The 12,541-nt window shown below is 42.8% G+C and overlaps 1 protein-coding gene across 13 annotated transcripts in view; it reads left to right on the top strand.

Moving 5' to 3' along the window:
* Positions 1 to 12,541, top strand: part of LOC109895941 (ankyrin-1) — a 187,281-nt gene that overhangs the window by 138,193 nt on the left and 36,547 nt on the right. For 9 of the 13 annotated variants that reach the window (XM_031830007.1, XM_031830000.1, XM_031830004.1 and 6 more), the window contains exons 17-29: positions 28 to 225; positions 827 to 925; positions 1,605 to 1,703; positions 1,860 to 1,958; positions 2,047 to 2,139; positions 2,268 to 2,340; positions 2,612 to 2,632; positions 8,641 to 8,737; positions 8,953 to 9,031; positions 9,174 to 9,289; positions 9,484 to 9,708; positions 9,936 to 10,090; positions 10,243 to 10,454. In XM_031830007.1, coding sequence (XP_031685867.1) covers positions 28 to 225; positions 827 to 925; positions 1,605 to 1,703; positions 1,860 to 1,958; positions 2,047 to 2,139; positions 2,268 to 2,340; positions 2,612 to 2,632; positions 8,641 to 8,737; positions 8,953 to 9,031; positions 9,174 to 9,289; positions 9,484 to 9,708; positions 9,936 to 10,090; positions 10,243 to 10,454 — 1,566 coding nt within the window. The remainder of the gene's footprint in view (positions 1 to 27; positions 226 to 826; positions 926 to 1,604; positions 1,704 to 1,859; positions 1,959 to 2,046; positions 2,140 to 2,267; positions 2,341 to 2,611; positions 2,633 to 8,640; positions 8,738 to 8,952; positions 9,032 to 9,173; positions 9,290 to 9,483; positions 9,709 to 9,935; positions 10,091 to 10,242; positions 10,455 to 12,541) is intronic. The other 4 variants (XM_031829999.1, XM_031830006.1, XM_031830001.1 and 1 more) reach the window with 3 other exon arrangements.

Below are 12,541 nucleotides of genomic sequence, written 5' to 3'. Positions count from 1 at the left end.
CCATTAACTCCGGTCCTCTTGTTTCAGAATGGCTACACCCCTCTCCACATAGCTTCCAAGCAGAACCAGGTGGAGGTTGCCAACAGCCTGCTGCAGTACGGCGCTTCGGCCAATGCTGAATCCCTCCAGGGGGTCACGCCCCTTCACCTGGCAGCTCAGGAGGGCCGGCCTGACATGGTGGCCCTGCTCATCTCCAAACAGGCCAACGTCAACCTGGGGAACAAGGTGAGGCCTCAGGGACTGATGCAGGGAAGGAGTTAAGATTATTTGGGTGGAAGCTGTTAGTACTGCTGCACCCTCAGCGGGTCGGGAGAAACCGGAAACATCTGGTTTTCATGGGAAAAGAAAGACAGCCTGTGACACGACATTCACTTTTGAACTTTCGCTCACCGTTTACAGTCCCCGGTGAAATATATAGCGGACAGCTATAGATAGTGCCTTTCTTTCTTTGAGATTAATTCTTGCCACAAAGTCGACAGACACCTCATACAAACTTTGTTGGTGTCAACTTTGTCGGAGATTGCATTATTGCTAGATAACGCTAGCTAACGTCTAGCAGCTATGTATCTATGATATGTGCTAGCTTGCTCTCTGAAGTTGTTTCCCTCCAGAATATGAACACGGCAACACTCTATCTTAACTCCTCCTCCATATTTACTGGATTGGTTGAACAGTGCAGAAGAAAACCTCATCCGACAGTTTGTTATTTTGTTGTTATGACCAGATGTGGGGTATCCCGCTCAGGTGATTCTTTATGACTGCGACGTTAGGTTAGTTCTGCTGTAACAAAATGCCTGATTTTTGCCCCTGGCTCCTCTCCCCTCAGAGTGGACTGACTCCTCTCCACCTGGTGGCACAGGAAGGCCACGTGGGCATCGCTGACATCCTGGTGAAGCAAGGGGCATCAGTGTATGCTGCCACACGGGTAAGACCACACTCCTGTTGACCTCTGGGACAAGGCAAGGGACACAGAAGTCTCTCTCTGCTCAGTAGCATCCAGCGACACACTGTGCCACCTCTGGAGTCTGTAAACACCTTAAAGCATCTCAGTAGATAATAGGATATTGCAGTAGAGAATTGCATTCCACCCAACATGAACACTCCTCCTTTGTGCCAGGTTGTAAAAAGTTGATATAAAGCACACACCCCTGCCTTATCATGACATACACACTGTTACAGTTCATTGCTATCTGAAGCTAATCTTAACCTCAGTAAATCTTAATGCAAGGTCAGTGTGGTATGGGACCTAACAGTAACAGTGCTACATAGTGAACGATGGGGGCTCCATGGCAGATAGAGTATCTGAGACGTGACCTTTCCTCTCCTTAGTATAAATAGCCACTGACTGGTTCTCCTGTCTCAGGGTTACATTACCATCATCATTACACTGCCTACGTACCCTCAGGCCAGCTAGGGCCTCCATTACCCTGAAACTTAGTATGTCAACCGCAGAGTATATATGGTAGGAGACATACTATAGATATTGTGTAGTGTGTATGTGTTGAATTTGTAATCATGTGACTCAGTGTTTAGTTAACTGTCTGTCTCGTAGTAAGTCTGTGCTGGTTGTATTGGATACTGATGGGATCCTAATCTCATTTCAGATGGGATACACCCCTCTCCATGTTGCCTGCCACTATGGCAATGTAAAGATGGTGAAGTTCCTCCTGCAGCAGCAGTCCAACGTCAACAGCAAGACCAAGGTGAGCACCTCCCTCTGGACATCTATGGAACTACACTTACACAAAATTATCCTTTGATTTTAACAGTGAATCACAGTAAATATGAACTGTCTATGTGATGTGATTCCTTCCATTGTGTCTCGTCAGTATGTTAATGTTTGTGTCTCTTTCCCCCAGGTTGGTTACACTGCACTGCACCAGGCAGCCCAACAGGGCCACACAGATATCGTCACCTTATTGCTCAAACATGGAGCCCCGCCCAACGAGGTCACTACTGTAAGTACCACTGCTTTTCACTCTCTTTCACTCCTCCACTCATCCCTCGATCCCTCTACCTCACTCTCTCTCTCTCTCTGTCTGTTAGAACGGTACGTCAGCCCTGTCCATCGCCAAGCGGTTGGGGTACATCTCCGTAATCGACGTTCTCAAACTGGTCACAGAGGAGACGGTTTCCATTGTAAGGAGTAAACAAGTACCAACTCTTCAAATATTTATATTACACTCCTTCTGACTCAATGCAGACAATCCTTCCATACTCTTTGTCTCATCTTGAACCTGTCTCTCTTCTGACATTCTCTCCCTCAGACCACCACAGAGAAACATCGTATGAGTTTCCCAGAAACAGTGGATGAGATATTGGACGTATCAGAGGATGAAGGTACACAACACTTACAATAATTTACAGACAGTAGAACACACAAAGACAGATACCCCACAGAACACACTTTCTCCTCTTTTTGGGAAGATAGGAGATATTTTGTACATTAATTTCATATGAATAAAAATCCTCATATCTTGCAGTACAGTTAGTTGCCAGTCCATTCTGGCTTTAAAAATGTATGAACAATTTGAACAGACTTATTGCAAATGATTTTATATTATTGCAGGGCCTCCTAAAATATCCCTCTTTCACCTTTTGATGTTTTTAGGAATTGCACAGCTAACAATGGGTATGACTGTCTCCTCTCTTCTCTATGCAGTGCTCATAGGTCGTCTTAGAGTGTGTGGCTCCATTTCAAGCTCTTGCCGTCTTTCTCTCTGGTTCTCTTTCTCTTCACATCTCTTCTTCTACACCTGGTCCTTTTGGGACTGTCTCTCTCCTGATGTTCAATGTGGTGCATGCGTTTCATGGTTTCATGTCTATAACCTTTCTTTATCCCTCCAGTAACATAGACCTGACTCTCAGTCACTAACTCCCCAGATCAGATCAGTACTCTACGGTATCTCTCTCTCCATGTCACCGCAGCTGGGGGGCTAGGGATGGCTGTCCTCACCAGCCTACAGTACTCTAAGAGAAAAGCCCAGTAGTGGAGACTGGACACCCACCCATTCAGTTTATCAAACCACTCACAATTTTTTTTTTTATCAAGGTGAAAATGGAATTCTCTGGTAAAAAAAAATGTGCCAAAGCTACTGTACTGTATCAACATTCCAAGATGTTGATGGTGTTTTCTGGATGTTGTTGTCTTGTTGATGTTGTTGTCTTGTTGATGTTGTTGTCTTGTTGATGTTGTTGCCTTGTTGATGTTGTTGTCTTGTTGATGTTGTTGGTTTGATGTTTTTATTAATGTTCCTTCATTACATTGGCTGTTATTTGTATAGTTTGTGTCTGTAGTCTGTAAAGATGTGTGTGTACGTGCTATGTGTGTTTCCATTGGTGTACATATACTGTGTAAGGAAATGAAAACACAGTGACTGTGAAAATTTTTTATTTTGCACACAAGTCTTCATTAGACCCACGGGTGTCTGATCAACCAGTAAAGTTCACAGCGTAAACATTACAACACCCTTGACAGTGATGTCAGAGGACGTCACACCCTAGTATTTTTAGCTCCATGATAACTAAACTGAAAAATTGACACTGTTGGTCTAAAATTAGAAAGTAGTCTAGTTGCTGCCTTAAAGACACATATAACTTACTCACTACAATGTTCAAATATATAATAGACAAGTAATATTTTAATATTTAGACAAATGTACTTTACACTTCTGTTTTTGAAAACATCTGACACACAGCGCTCAAGAGATAAGTTGACACATTTTGAACCTGATGAAGTAGAACATTGACTTGGCTCTGGGCCACATCCATGCACCCACTCAAACACTCACCGAAGCCAACCCTAACACCTTTTGTGCTGATACACAGACACAAACACATGCATTAACGGAGCAATTGCCTTTATTTGGTGCTGGTGATTTCTGTCCATTAATCTCAGGATTTGAGGGGGTACGTAACCATAACCTGCCTTAGCTTCCTGGTAGAAACTAAGAGGGGTAGAACAACACAAACAAGAAAACATAATAGCATAATGAATTCATAGATGGAAATGAGATGCATGGATACTTTCGTGAATATATCATGCCAGTCTCTTGTGAAGTACATACTCCTGTGCTGAGATTGTGTGTCTGCATTACTGTGCATAATTGTATGTGTGTGCCAGTCAAAGATAGATGGAGGACTCATCTTTATATCTGAGCCATTATAGCATCTGTAACAGCATGGGTAGCACAATTGAGGCTACAACCCGTAGTAATCCCCAACCAGTTGACTACTTTGACTACTTTAAAATGGCGGAAGCCCTCAATGGCAATGTCCATGCTAAAATGGGATAGTATAGTCATTCTGGTCGGCTCGACTATAGTAGGGATTGATTGAAGCGCAATGTTAAATTCAAAACACCCCGCTTCTCGCCATGAGCCGTCCAGTCGTTACAGAGAACCACATACCAGATTTTTTACATTTCGCATTTCTGTCCATTATGAACCAACGATATGCTACCTTTTGTAGCATTTCTGACAATGCTAACATCTTTTTCAGCCAACGCTCAGCGATCTAACACCAGGTCGGTTGCTCGGCAACAACACATTTGCTTGCACCAGGCTGCCAATCATAAGGTGTATGCGAACGTGAACAAACCGAGGCTACTGTACATAGCCGGCTTTATGGTGATATTCAAGCTGAGGTTAATCAATACGTGCAAACAGATATTTAGATTTACTCGGTAGCTAGCTAGCTCTCTAGCTAACATTTTGTTGCTTGTCCAAGTCAAACAGCTAGCCTGTGTAGTTAGCTAACGCCAGCTGGGTAGCTAGCTAGCTAACATAATGTTATACCAGTCAGATGAGAGCTAATGTTGACTAGGTAGCTAAACAACAAGCGAGGAAAGCTAGCTATATTTTGCCAAGTAAGGTTTTTCATATTAGGCTAAAGTCATGTGTAAACTGCTGACCTAGACACTTGCGTGTAATCAGAGCACAAACGACTATGAACAAATAAGCTAGTGAACATACTTGGTTTCTTTGATAGCCAGTTAACATTAGCTAGGTAAGACTAACATTAGCTAACGCTTATGGCCAGTTCATGCACCACAATCTATAATATGTTATTACTCAAAACATAGCTAACGTTAGCTATGTTAAGTTTAAAAAGACCAGCATTTGACAAACTGCCATGGTGCTCATGTTAGTTTGCATTGCTAGCTACAACCAATGATATGCATTGTTTACTACCGAACTAGCAAGTGAGTAAGCCAATTTTACCCCAATAAGATTGTACCACAACTCAATGTTGATGTTCTATCCTAGCTAAATTTTTCCACAAAACATAGCTAAATAGGTTCAAAGCCAAACTTTGGGAAACTGTCACACAGCTATCTTGCAATGGGCATAGCAAAACTAGCTAGGTAGACTACTCGATAGACCAAGCTATGGTAAGATGAGGTAGTAAACATGCAATGGTTCTGATGAACTTTAACTTTGTGATGCTTTTGGGAAACTGGGCCCTTGACAATAAATGATGCGAGAGACACACATACTTTTATCGTGACATTTTCGAAAGACACCTAATTTAATTTTGTATAATCACCTTCCGATATAAAAACCATGGAAATTAAAAACTAAATTTTAAGTGAGAAGTAGGGATTGGCTGAAGCTGAAAAATAAATTTAATTTACATGAGCACCACAATGCCTACTTCACTTATGCTCTACCAAGGTTTTCCAGCACACAACTTTGACAGTAGCTATGTTTGTCCATTGTTCTTCAAACAATATGTGCAGGTTACTTAGGATTCAACTCTCAAACAGCTTAATTCATACTCTTCAGAGGACTTTACAGTGTCCTGCTATTAAGTAATTAATTTGCATTTTATTGCATGACATAAGTATTTGATACATCAGAAAAGCAGAACTTAATATTTGGTACAGAAACCTTTGTTTGCAATTACAGAGATCATACGTTTCTTGAAGTTCTTGACCAGGTTTGCACACACTGCAGCAGGGATTTTGGCCCACTCCTCCATACAGACCTTCTCCAGATCCTTCAGGTTTTGGGGCTATCGCTGGGCAATACGGACATTCAGCTCCCTCCAAAGATTTTCTATTGGGTTCTGGTCTGGAGAATGGCTAGGCCACTCCAGGACCTTGAGAAGCTTCTAACGGAGTCACTCCTTAGTTGCCCTGGCTGTGTGTTTCGGGTCGTTGTCATGCTGTAAGACCCAGCCACAACCCATCTTCAATGCTCTTACTGAGGGAAGGAGGTTGTTGGCCAAGATCTAGCGATACATGTCCCCATCCATCCTCCCCTCAATACGGTGCAGTCATTCTGTCCCCTTTGCAGAAAAGCATCCCCAAAGAATGATGTTTCCACCTCCATGCTTCACAGTTGGGATGGTGTTCTTGGGGTTGTACTCATCCTTCTTCTTCCTCCAAACACGGCGAGTGGAGTTTAGACCAAAAAGCTCTATTTATGTCTCATCAGACACTGTCCCCTTTGCAGAAAAGCATCCCCAAAGAATGATGTTTCCACCTCCATGCTTCACGGTTGGGATGGTGTTCTTGGGGTTGTACTCATCCTTCTTCTTCCTCCAAACACGGCGATGACCTTCTCCCATTCCTCCTCTGGATCATCCAGATGGTCATAGGCAAACTTCAGACGGGCCTGGACATGCACTGGCTTGAGCAGGGGGACCTTGCGTGCACTGCAGGATTTTAATCCATGACAGCGTAGTGTGTTACTAATGGTTTTCTTTGAGACTGTGGTCCCAGCTCTCTTCAGGTCATTGACCAGGTCCTGCCGTGTAGTTCTGGGCTGATCCCTCACCTTACTCATGATCATTGATGCCCCACGAGGTGAGATCTTGCATGGAGCCCCAGACCGAGGCTGATTGGCCGTCATCTTGAACTTCTTCCATTTTCTAATAATTGCGCCAACAGTTGTTGCCTTCTCACCAAGCTGCTTGCCTATTGTCCTGTAGCCCATCCCAGTCTTGTGCAGGTCTACAATTTTATTCCTGTTTTCCTTACACAGCTCTCTGGTCTTGGCCATTGTGGAGAGGTTGGAGTCTGTTTGATTGAGTGTGTGGACAGGTGTCTTTTATACAGGTAACGAGTTCAAATAGGTGCAGTTAATACAGGTAATGAGTGGAGAAGAGGAGGGCTTCTTAAAGAAAAACTAACAGGTCTGTGAGAGCCGGAATTCTTACTGGTTGGTAGGTGATCAAATACTTATGTCATGCAATAAAATGCAAAGTAATTACCTAAAAATCATACAATGTGATTTTCTGGATTTTTGTTTTAGATTCCGTCTCTCACAGTTGAAGTGTACCTATGATAAAACATTACAGACCTCTACATGCTTTGTAAGTGGGAAACCTGCAAAATCGGCAGTGTATCAAATACTTGTTCTCCCCACTGTATATAATTAGGCTGTATGTATTTTTAGATATAGGCCGATTGTGAATGTGTATTATTGTTTCTTAGCCTATGTCAATATTACAGAGGTAAATTAACAGTTACAGAAATCAGTTGTGGTTTAAGGAGGTGGAACTACAGGCAGGCACCACGTTAATACAATATAAAACAGCTCGCTCCATCAATGATGGTCTTGTAAGTATAAAAGCAAAGCTTGCTTTCATATAATAATAAAAACATTTGAAACGGTTTTAGAAAAGCATTAGTGTGGTGTGTGAAAAATACAATACTTGAACTTGTATGCGGTACAAATCCCATTATTGTGGGAGCACCTCTTCTAAGAGTATGAATTAGGCAGTTTGAGAAGGTTTGAATCCTAAGCAACCTGCATACACATTGTTTGGCATAGCTACTATAGTAGGTCAAAGCTGTGTGCTGGAAAACCTTGGTGGAGCACGGGTGGAGTAGGCATTTTGGTGCTCACCTGAATTTCCTTTCTACTTCGTAATCAGACCAATCCTTGCTTCTCACTTTAAAAAAACGTTGTTTTTTGTTTTAAAAATCCATGATGAGTCCTCTATCTATCTCTATTGTGCCAGTGCACTTGTGTGTCCATGTAGTAGTACTCTATGTACTTTGTGTGTTTTGTCACAGCCAGGACTCCCAGGGGGAGAGAAGAAACCTCTCAACCCTGTTTAAATCAGTTTAATCGTGCCAGATTGGGTCCATGTTGACGTGGACTATGTCTAAAGGGACAGCAAAATCCCAATGGACATGGCTCTGGTGATGTTGTCTTGTTTTAGACTCAGTTCATGCTGGGCCATATTGTATCTCTCCAGATGTTAAGGAAATCTGGGATATTTTACCATACATATCCAATGTGCTGTGCTCCAAATATTCAACTACTGGAAACAGTTTATGGATGAAAAGTATTTTAACACATCACATTTGAGATGAATATTGAACAAAGTGTAGGGGCCATCTTATTTCTGTCTTTCTCCATGTTCTCTCTCTCCATCTGCCTTTGGGTCTCACTGTGACCGTGGCTTCACTAAATCTCTTTCCATTAACACATGCACAGTGTGTGGAGTGTAGTAGCTAATCCCTTTAACTCACCAACCTAACTACTATATAAACCATGTGTTATATTTACTGAACTCATTCTATGCTCTCTGACTCACATGTTTCAGTTATCTTGTGTCTTTATCTATTACACCCCTCTGACCCGGTCTGTCCTCTCTCTCTGCCCTTCTTGTTGTTGTCTAAAGGGGAGGAGCTGTTGGGGACAGAAGGAGCCAGGTACATGAAGATGGATGACTTGAAGGACCATGATGACGATTTCCTGTCACCCAAGAAATCTATGGAGTACGAGAGAGGGCTGGGCACTGTGTAGGGGGCCTAGGGTGGGGGGGGTAGAAGGTTGGGGTTAGAGTGTGAGTGAATGGGGGTATATTGGTAGTAAAAGAAAGGTGGAGGTATTGTAAAGAATGGGGAATGGATGGGTTAAAGCTATACTGGGATGTAGGAAGTGGAAGGAGAATATATCCCCTACACACTCCTTGTTTTCTTCTCTCCAACAGCAACTACTCGCCTGCCATTCCCAGGATCCCTTGTGTATCCCCAGAGATGGTCCACCTAAAGGAGCATGAGATGGAGCAGGTACAGAACAAACTGGTTAGGTTCAATCCCATGAGGTTTCCATATTATTAATGAAAATATTTGTATCGCTGTAACCCTGTGGAGGATGAGTAGAAAAGTAAAAATGCTACGATAAGACAAGGTTTTTCGGTCTATATTTTAGGTACACACTCCAATGCCATTACATAGGGAGTATGATGACGACTCCCTGATCCCCAGCAGTCCAGCTACAGAGACTTCTGACAACGTCAGTCCTGTGGCCAGCCCCATACACACAGGGTCAGTACACAACCCTAACCCTAAGTCTAACCCATACACACAGGGTCAGTAGACACAGCCATGTGTGTGTCCATCCTACCCTGCCTGCAGTCCTACACTGACAAATGTCTTATGTTGTCCATAAATCAATCTCTAAGAGTGAAAATATAAACGTTATTATACCGTGTAATAATGTGAGGCATGTCTCTTGTCAGGTTCCTAGTGAGTTTCATGGTGGATGCTCGGGGTGGCTCGATGCGAGGCAGCAGACACAACGGTCTGCGTGTCATCATCCCTCCACGGACCTGTGCCGCCCCCACACGTATAACCTGCCGTCTGGTCAAGCCCCAGAAGCTCCCCACCCCTCCCCCCCTGGTGGAGGGAGAGGGCCTGGCCAGCCGTATCATCTCTCTGGGCCCAGCCAGCATGCAGTTCCTAGGGTGAGGACTTGAATAAACACAATGTAGAGTATTGAAGGGAGAACAGGTGCATCAGTTTTCAGCAAAAGACAATAGGTCAAATTTTGAGATCAGGATAAAAATTGTGTTCCACCTTCTGTGAGGGTATCCCCTAATTCAGGGGTGTCAAACATACGACTAATTACATTGTGAGAATGACGTTTGAAGCCTCATTGATGTGTGTCTCTATGTCTGTGTGTGTCTGTCAGGCCTGTGATCGTGGAGATCCCACACTTTGCAGCCCTGGGTCGAGGGGACCGGGAGCTGGTGGTTCTGAGGAGTGAGAATGGCTCTGTTTGGAAGGAACACCGCAATCGCTACGGGGACGATGTGCTGGAGACTATCCTCAATGGGATGGATGAAGGTAGTAGAATGAGAAGTTCTACTAACTCAGTCATACCTGATTACGGTCACTGATAATGGCCTGTTTGGTGATTATTAGTGCTTTCTTATCGGTACTGTATCAGTATTCCCCACTCGTATTGACCGCTACGTTCTGCCTGTTTATTCCTTTAGATCTGGAGAGCCAAGAGGAGCTTGGGAAGAAGCGTATCCGACGAATCATCTCCACTGACTTCCCCCTCTACTTTGCTGTGGTGTCGCGTGTCCAGCAGGAGAGTGACCTGATTGGCCCAGAGGGGGGTCAACTGACCAGTAAGCTGGTGCCGATGGTCCAGGCTACGTTCCCTGAGACAGCGGTCACCAAGCGAGTCCGTCTGGGCCTGCAGGTGAGATGGGAGGATGAGGAGGAAGAAGCAGGAGGAAGACATTATCGTTAGTGCCTGCCTGTATGACCAAGCATGCTATATGCAGGGTTGTGGAGTAACTACATTACAGTTACATGTAATCTGTTTTTTTTTTTACTGTAACTAATCAGTTACTTTACCAGCAGAAATATTAGAATCAGATTACAGATCATTTAAAACATGATGATTTCTTCTTGGATTACTTTTAAATATAGAAGGGATGTTTGCGAAAATATATTTTGTCACCTTTCTGTTTTCTCAATGACATTAATTCAGCATTAAAAAAGGCGCAAGTTTAAGTTTGTTCCAGCTGAGCAAGCCTGACCACAAGTCAAAGACCACTATGATGACACACCAAATGCGTTTGATGGATCCTTTGTCTTCTTCAAATGCCTCTTAAGGGGAAAGTAATCCAAAAGTGTTGGAAAGTAATTAAGTTACTGAGTTTAGGTAATCCAGAAGTTACATTACTGATTACCATTTTGGACAGGTAACTAGTAACTGTAACAGACTACATTTAGAAAGTAACCTACCCAACCCTAGCTATATGTATGCTATATGTATTTGGTTTGATTAGCAGATTTATATAAATGTTTTCCTTGCCAAGGAAATTGCCTTTTTCTTTGTTCTACACACAAACAATGAGATTTACTACATACACGTAGTACAGTAGTCACTTAACAGTGGGAATATTAACCTTCAAAGTTTATATGAGGCTGTTTTGAAAGGGAATCATCGATTCACCAATGTTTGCAAATGATTATGCCAGTATCCTAAAGCTTAATGCATCATTCACTAATGTGGTTATGTTCTATAACTATAGTCATGGTTACATAATGCAGAGGGACCTTGTTACAGTGAATGTTCTTTAGCAGCATGCCTGTTATGATCCGAGTGAGTGGTTTTATTGGCCTACATACTGAAGTAGTCTCCTATTTTGAGGGAAATATGTGTATGTTACGGTGAACATGGCACAGCATGGACTTCCATCTCCCCTGTGCTCCAGTACATGCAGCCTGTAGAGCTTTGAATGTAGAGCCTTATAGCCTCATAACCCCAGTCCGGGCTTTACGCTAGCAGTTACGCTAACCTTTTCAAAGGTTGTACTAAGTGACACAGTTCACGTGAATGTGTAGCGAGGTTTAGACTTTCATTGTCAATGTACACTGAGTGTGGAATTAAGTGATAATGCCCAAGAAGACGGTGTTTGGTGGATATACGTACTAGCACAGGTGTTGTTAGGCCCGAGATGAAGTCGAGGACCGGCAAACCATGCCAATCTATCCTCCAAACACCGGCTTGGAGGGCATTATCACTTTTATACAACGGGTTACCAACATATTAGAATAATGATTTACATATTTTCTTTAAACACATTTGTATTAATTTATTAATACAGTTCATCCTTCCACAAGATATAGTCCAGACACAAATATAGGGTTACTACCGAAGCCAGCTGGTCGTTTGTACTATCAATTCTGTTTGGTTGCCAGAGACGCGACCCAGTCGTTCCGTCTTTTTAATCACTATCTATGGATGCAACCCAGTAATTCATTCTAAATGTTCTACTGCCATACTGGCTGGCAACGTTCTTATCCCTTGCTTGCTAGCTAACCAACTACGGCTAACTTAAAGTCACGTCAAATAGTGCAGTCAGAATAACAACAAGTAGCTGCATTTGTTTTTGTTTAAATTGTTTTCTTGTGATTTATTTGGATACACCCATAGCAATGAGCTAATGAGGAGCGATTTCACCTGGCATAGAAAATGTGCTCTCTTGTCAGGACACTGTTGTTCAGAGGAGCTAGCTAACGCAATCACTTCAAAATTAAGCTGGAAAGACTGGAAACCTGCAAACATTTTAACTGTTTTCTATTGATATTTCTTTGTATATATCCATAAAAATTATGCTGATTCATGATTTTCTCAATCCATGTCTCAAGGCTTAAAAATCCTCATTTAACCTGTCTCCTCCCCTTCATCTACACTGATTGAAATAAGGGATCATAGCTTTCACCTGGATTCACCTGGTCAGGCAATGTCATGGAATGACCTTAATGACCTTAGTG

The sequence above is a fragment of the Oncorhynchus kisutch genome, linkage group LG8, assembly GCF_002021735.2.
Source record: "Oncorhynchus kisutch isolate 150728-3 linkage group LG8, Okis_V2, whole genome shotgun sequence".
NCBI lineage: Eukaryota > Metazoa > Chordata > Actinopteri > Salmoniformes > Salmonidae > Oncorhynchus > Oncorhynchus kisutch.
Note: the sequence above shows the minus strand (reverse complement) of the source record. Positions and strands in the feature narration are given on the sequence as shown.